At 35.2% G+C, this 7803-nt stretch overlaps 1 protein-coding gene across 1 annotated transcript in view; it reads right to left on the bottom strand.

Annotated features, from left to right (window-relative positions):
- Positions 1-2845: 2845 nt before the first annotated feature.
- Positions 2846-7803, bottom strand: part of LOC104467048 (attractin-like protein 1) — a gene marked incomplete at both ends in the record, with an annotated part of 34745 nt that continues 29787 nt past the window's right edge. The window contains one exon of the mRNA XM_010080670.1: positions 2846-3101. Within this exon, the coding sequence (XP_010078972.1) occupies positions 2846-3101 (256 nt within the window). The remainder of the gene's footprint in view (positions 3102-7803) is intronic.

The following is a 7803-nucleotide window of genomic DNA, read 5'->3' as shown; positions in this document are numbered from 1 at the left end:
ATATATGGAGCTTTTATAAACCTTAGCTAAAACAAAACACCATTATTATATTCACCTTGAGACTCACACTGAGATTCTTAGAAGGTTTATGAGGTATTGCTAACCTAAAGGGAAATAAATTTCCCTGGGGAGTAACCCAGAAAAGCTTTATGGTTCAAGTTAGTAAAATTATTCACATTAATTCCCATACCAGGATTTATTGGTTCCTCAAAAGCCGTAAGCCTAGGTATAGCAAGAAAGGACAACAGGTAGCTCTTTTTGTTCCTGCAACAATCACCGTACTTTTGGAGTAGGAATTAATTCCTGTGCTTTTGCACAGTGAAAATCTGTGTGCAAACCGCATCCAATTTTTCCAGAACTTATTAGATTTTTACTTTTTTCACTAATCAGACAACGTCAGAGAAATTTTCAGACCACACACGTTTGATTAGCATTTTGTTAATAATAACTACATACCTATGTGAAAAGACAGAGAATCCACAAATAATTCAAACTTGTTAAGATGTTTCTTGACCCAGACTCCATAGAAATCAGGGTCACAGTAACTAAAGAAGGCTTTAGCACCAGAATTCCAAGTTAATCAAAGTTCATTAACAGGACTGGATCACTAGACCTCTCAATTCACATGAACCAAAGAGGTAAGTTGCCTCTTTCTATGCCTCTTTCTTTCAGTAGGCATCTGGTAAATGCTTGAAAAATAACCTTCATTAGAACTAAAAGCCATGGCTGATAACATTTAGAAAAAATAAAGCACCACAATAGGAAAAGTTAAGGCAATGTATGTTTTAAAAGCAAGCAGAGAGAAAGAAAATGGGACTCTAATTTTATTTTCCATAATGTCAGAAGTCTTCCTTCATAACAAATTTTCTTTCCTATTCATGTAGGTTCACAGAAATATTTCTACCACTTCCTATGTCTTTTAAGTTTGGATTCTGAGCTGCTAATGTCCCAAAAAAACCTAGTCATTCTTAGTTCCAACTGCCATCTGGAATTTTATGGTTAAAAATGATCCTACAGCTGCAGAACTGCAGATAAATGCTACAGCTGGGACAGAATTCAGGAAAAATTGCCACAAAACTCATTTAACTTAGTGGGGAGCGGAAGGAGAGAGATGCAACGAGGTAAAACAAAACATGAGAACTATCCACAGCAGAAATGACTCAGTTACAGCATATAGACCATGTTCTGCAAAGCACTGCATGTGATCCTTCATCACGTGAGTGAACTCACTGAAATCAATGGGTTTCCACAGTAATACCCTATATTGTTACAAGTTTACTTTATATTTAATGTAAGTGAAGCGTACTTTCCCTAACAAATTAAACTTCTCAATAGTATCTTATCTCAGGAAGAAGCCATAAAAACTTAATAATTCAGACCCATAATAACAGCCAGGGAAATAAGTGCTTTCTCCTACTCAAAGCTTATCACCACAGTTTGAAAGGTTTGGGGGTTTTGTCTGTTTTATATATGCTTAGTTATAGTCTGTTTTATTAGCCCTCCACAAACATAGCTTTAACATTAAAAACCAAAGAACAAAGTGTACATTTCAACCATAAGTTCAGCAATAAAATCCACCAGACTGAAAATTTTACACTACAAAGTCAATGGTGTACTCCTTGTCCTTTTCATTTCCGTCTTCACAATTGAACTAACCACAATAATAGGTGAGAATAATACTGGTACTTCTACTCGAGACTAAGTAAGCAGCACATGAAGAAGCAAATAATGCAAAGTTTCAATAGTCCTTAAAGTCAATGAGCATGCAGAAAACTAAAACATATTTTTATCTTCAAGAAAAAAATTTCTCTCTCGTAGGTTAAAAAAAACTTTCAGAAATCAAGTTTTTAAAAAATATTGGCCTTTAATACTGAAAAATTCTTACAATACTGTTTGTGAAACCTCAGTCTAAGACCAGAGTTTTATAATAGTTTTATGCAGTTCATCACATTTTCAGTGTGGATAAAGCACATCATGGTACTCTTCCATTTATTCCTCTTTTATCATCATCCTTTTTTATGACGATGTTCAACATCATCATAAAATTTCAACACAACCATCAGGAAACATAAGAACCCTCTAAATTTTGAAGGAATTTCCCCACTCCATACATCTGCTTAAACAGTGTTTATACACATACGCATACATGCAAAAAAAAAAAAAGTAAAATTAAACAATTTATTATGCCTTAACATACAAATATTACTTTGAAATTTTGTATTCTGCATTCTGTGGTTGCTTAAATAACCATGGGACTCAATTCTATAGAAAACAAGGAATCAAAAAAACCAAGAGAAGATTATAATATGTATTAGTGGGCATATGCATATTCCTAAAAACGTATCAGAAAGTGTAGATTTTCATGTTTATTCTATTGAAATAAAATCTTAGATGTACCATCTATAAGACAAAAAACTCTCTTGGTTTATTTAATTCTAGCATTTAAAATCACTCCTCAGAAAGCCTGCCAGTTCACATTGTATTTTGCTTTGCCCTTTCTTTTTTTGCTCTACTTACTCTGTTGCACTCTGTCTACTCTATAATAAAACAGTAAGTCTGTGGTAAAAAAAAAGTAAGTTTCAACACAACAATAACCACTGTGTGGGATTTCTGGTTTCAGCCTTTACCCCCCTCAGAGTACCATGGCCAGGTACACAATAACACCTAGCCAAAGCCATTAGACTCCAAACATGTATGAAATGCTACAGCTTAACAAGAAATCTGATGTACATAATTTGAAGGAAAAAATATGAGATTTTACAAACAGGAGTGTTCTTCACTTTAAAAAAAAAGTAAAACATTGTTTTTATCAATACTTGATAAAAACTATTTGAAAGTGACTTACTGATGTAGTATTCTTGTACGATGCTTGTGTAACCATATATGGCAGAATATCCAAAAATTATAATCATAACCACATCTCTGCTGTCCAGCTCTACTATGTGTGCTGAATGACCTTCCACAGCATATTGCTGGCCATGTACAAGGACTGCAGGAGTTCTGGTACTCCATGTTTGACTGTGTATGTTGAAAATCCACAACTCATCAGTAACGTTTCCATTATTTGTTTCAATTTTGCCTCCATACATGTAGATGTCTTCCTGTAAAACAGAAGGGAGAGAAGAGCAAATAATGGATTACAGAGAGATAACATCTGAACTGCATACTTCTGTGCTGCATAATATTTCATAACTGAACAATCTGATTTAAATCTTCACATTTATCTAATACTACATTAACCACCTCAGTATCAGACACTAATACCAGACAACTATATTTAAACTAAAACAACAAAGATAAGGAGACTATTTCACTGAAAACTAAACCCAGCCATGAAGATGACACCAAAAAGACTCTCAACTGGATTACTTCAAGCAGAAAACCTTTAATTACATGGCTCTTCTAATTCATACTGCAGCATTCTATTATAAAAAACTGAACAGAAAGGATATTATATTGTTTTCTTAAGAAACAGTTCACAGAACTAAAATGTGATTTTTCCACACACTCAGTCTATTGGGAATTCATTCAGCCTGTGCACAAGAGAGCACATACTCTCGTAATAGCAAAGTAATTTAAGTCCTGAGAAAATTCATAGTCATCAGAGCCCAAAGAAAAGGGACAATGTGTGTATAGCATCCTCTTGGGCACCTTTGCTAAAATCAAATCCCATAGGGGAGTACTTTGAGCTCTTTTAAGGGGATGCAAAACAGATTTTCCAGTCTTCATGAACCACATAACTCAAACCACAATGCCATTTATTTTGATAAGTAAAGAATGATTTGCTTAAATATTGACTGTAAACAAATCCTACCAGATCTCAAACTTTATCTAGAGCAGCAAACCAAATCACAGAACAAATTCCAGCTTATTGGCTTCACAGACTAGCTCAAGACAGTTTATCCTGGGTAGAAAAAACTGCTTCTAGTTCCAAGAATGATATTTAGTCTTTGCTAGGACATACCAGAAGCACACACACTCTGCATCCCACCTGCATGGTGTTTGTACAGTTGGTAGTTGCCTTCTGCGTACTGCAATGTAATATTCTGGGGTTTACCCCAAATTCAGTCTTATCTGGTTAAAAAAAAAAAAAAAAAAAAAGGAAGCTGCAGGCTCAGCACATTTGGCGAAGTTTTGCTTGGCATGGAATATTGAGCCCCGGGAAAAGAGGCCAGAAGATAAGGAAACTGCCTAATATAAGAAGTTTGGATCAACCATCCATAAATTTCAGACTTATTGTACAAGGAGCTCACGGGATCTAAATAGAAATGCAAACTGCATGCTATTATCATCATAATTGTCAAGAAAGATGAGCTCAAACTGGCAGGGATGCAAAATACAGATGATCAGTGCAATGACAGTTGATTTGGTCTAGCAAAACAAAGGCTTGAGAGGTTATAATGCTGTCTACATACCTGCTGTTGACGGTAAACAACAGAGTCCAGGATCACATGAAAAACCTCCTCATTACTCAGAGAGATTACACAGTAAATGACCGACCAAACCATCTGACCTGTCTTCAAGAGTACACTTGAAATTTCTGCAAGATTTTCAGCTATTTTTCATTTGACACAGGTAAACATTTCTTGATTTGTAATTTAAAGTTACTCCTATGCAGTGGTACACTGTGTTACCAATTAATTTGAACTGCTGGTGTTTGAACAAAAGATGTTCACATCCCTCAGTAGGAATTTGCAGTAGGATTAGATATATATATATATATGTATGTATATCTGAACTTGTTCTTTTCCTATGAGATAAAACAACATTTCAAAGAGCTTGGTGAAGACCCACAAAAGCTGTAAGGATGCTGCGCACTGACCAAAGGAATGGTTTGAACAAATATTCTTCTTTAAAAAAGTCCTATATGGTTCCATTTATTACATTGCCACAGATCTCAAAAAGCAAATCAGCATCACTAATATAGTGGACTGAATTTTTTTTTTTTTTAATGGAGGTAACAGACTACAGCAGAAGGAGGGAGCTAATTCGGGAGCTGCAGGTACTGTATAGCAGTATTTGAAAAAAGATTTCTGGCACTGAGGAAAGACACGACAAAAAAAGGTGACCTAAAGAGATGTGTGAACTTTGAAACGATTACTCAGACAGGTGACAATAAGAAATTCCTCCTCACAGTTCTGCTTAAATGATTCAAAGTTCAGATAAAAGAGGAGCAATCTTTACAAATGACACAGCAGATCCTGTACACAAGACTATTCACAGAGAAAAAGACAAGAAGGTCATGACAACTGCTTCATCAACCACAACAACAGATTTAACTAAGCTTCACTCAGGGCTATTTCTGAGATTAAGGAGCTCCTAGTGCTGCTGAAAAACACTTTAAAAGTTAGTGATGATCAGCTGAACAAGGAGAAAGAAAGGTTCACAGACAAAAGTCAGTAGAAGAAATACAGAAAAAAAGCAAAAAAAATGTTACATACATAGTTACACAGGACAAAAAATGACGTCCTAGGCACATAAATGTGGACATGTATCTGGAAAGCCTGATCAGGAAGAGACTGTAGGAAGGATACAGGTGCAAATGGTCCCAAGCAGCATAAAGATTGCGAATGAAAAGAAGGAAACCCCTTATAAATGTATACTACCTTTATAACTTACTTATAAACTGAGTATACATCAAGGTATATGCTAAAGGTGAGGCATTCTGACAACACAATATACAAGATGATACAGAGTTTCAGGAGTGCTAGTACACAAAACCTGCTGCCCTTCAAATGAATGAAGCATCCTAGATTTATAATGATTATAATGATTTATAAAAAGATAGCATGCCACACCAGGAATGAGATGAGCAATAAAGTATAAAACAGAGTCCTTGTGAACTTAGTGAGAAAAGTGTCAAGAACCTGGCCCAGATGAAAGATGTTAACAATTGTACTCATTAGCCTGGAGGAGGGACAAGACCAAGAGGCAGACTGTCCAAGGAACAGATAACAAAACAACAGGCAGATAAGCATTAAGATGATACAAGGCCTCCAACACATATTTTTAAGTTTTAATACCATATGTCAAAAGCAACACTGTTAATCACAGTGGCAGATAGTGAAGGCACATACTCAATAAATTAGCTGTGGTCATTTTATGTATATTACTTCTCACTAACAAAATTATCTAAGTTACAGAAACCTTTAAAAACCTTGTGCTTTTGCATTGAAAATTTCATATAAATACTATCATATGCAAATTGAAGTACATAAAACTACACTGCATACTGAACTTGTAATTTAGAGTTCCTGCTCAGTAGGGAATTCCAGAAAAAATAAGAAATGTCTTGCTGTAAACTGAGCAGGTAGGCAGCTCACTCATTCATGACATTCTCACCTACAGATCACATCAGTTAGTTTCTTGGCAGCCATTCAGGTGCAAGCCAACAAAACAGCTAATATAGCTCCTGTTAGTTTCAACGGAACAGAAACTTTCCAATAGATGTTTCCATTTTCTCAAATCATCTTTTTTCCATGAGAAAATTATTTCAGAAGAATTTTTTTACGAACAATAAAGAAAAGATGAAAAAAGGTATATGATCTGTAGATAGTTGACTGTACATACTGGGCAGGGAGGATGACAGTAGAAGGAAGGAATGACCAAAGCCAGGATTTGAACAAAACAGTTAAATCACGCTTCTCAAGAGAAGAAGAAAATGGTTTTTTGATCTAGTATTTCTCTTACAGAATAATGATTGACACACATGTCAACTAGGCAAAATGGAAACAAGAGAATAACTCAAATAGAGGAGAAAAAGTAAACTGTCACAATTTGGAAAGTCTGCTGGAGAAATTAAGACCTTTCAAGGCAGTAAAATTCCTCTTAATTTCTTCACCTTATTGATATCATCATCTTTGGAGAATATGCTTTTTAAATAGCAAAATAATTCTAATAAAATTAAATTAAATACGTGGTAAAAAAGAGGGAGCCACGTTCTTCTCAGTGTCATCCAGTGAACAGACAAGAGGTGATGGGCACAAACTGGATTACAAGAAATCCAATTTCTTTTTACAGTAAGAATGGTCAAAGCCTGGAACAAGTTACTCCAAGACGTTGGGGAATTGAATATCCTTGGAGATATTCAAAACTCAACTGGATGATGTCTGGAGCAACCTGCTGCAGTTGACCCTGCTTTGAGCAGAGAGGCTGGTCAAAATGATCTCCAGGGGTCTTTTCCAATCTCAACTACGCTTTGTGATTCTGTGAAAACTAATTTTTAATGCAGGTATATCTCTGGAGAGCCTCTTCCTTATTTAATTTTCTATTAGAAACAATAACAAAAATAATCCATTGGATGATCACGAACAATAGTCAAACTGTAAAAGTAAAAATATGTTTATTTAAAAAAAACAAACAAACAAAAACTCTGAAAAGTCACTTGCTTTGCGTGACTAAACAGATGACACAGGAAAAACTTAGAGCTCCAGTAAACAAACAGCAATCAGCTTAGCAGTTTGAATTTTATAGACAGCAAAATTCTTTTAAAAGTCCAAAAGAGAATAAAAACTATCAATGTGCATTTATTCGTAGATTTACAGTAACCTAGCTTTTGCATAGTAGTTTTAACAAGACTTCAAACCCCTTCTCAGAGGAGCATTTTACAGTGAGAAAAAAGAAACAAAATAGAGCAAGGAAGTTACTCAATAAGATCACCAAAGGAGCAAATAAGAGCACTCACTTGTCTGATAAGTCCCAGTCAACAGACTATACAGCAGACCAGAGTAACTCTTCTATATACTTCACATTGAATCCTGAACAGATAGCCAAAATCATTAGTTTCTTTGACCTTGGACAGGC

Source organism: Pterocles gutturalis, unplaced genomic scaffold (genome assembly GCF_000699245.1).
Source record: "Pterocles gutturalis isolate BGI_N339 unplaced genomic scaffold, ASM69924v1 scaffold24799, whole genome shotgun sequence".
Taxonomy (NCBI): Eukaryota; Metazoa; Chordata; class Aves; order Pterocliformes; family Pteroclidae; genus Pterocles; species Pterocles gutturalis.
This window is presented reverse-complemented; position numbering and strand designations above follow the sequence as displayed.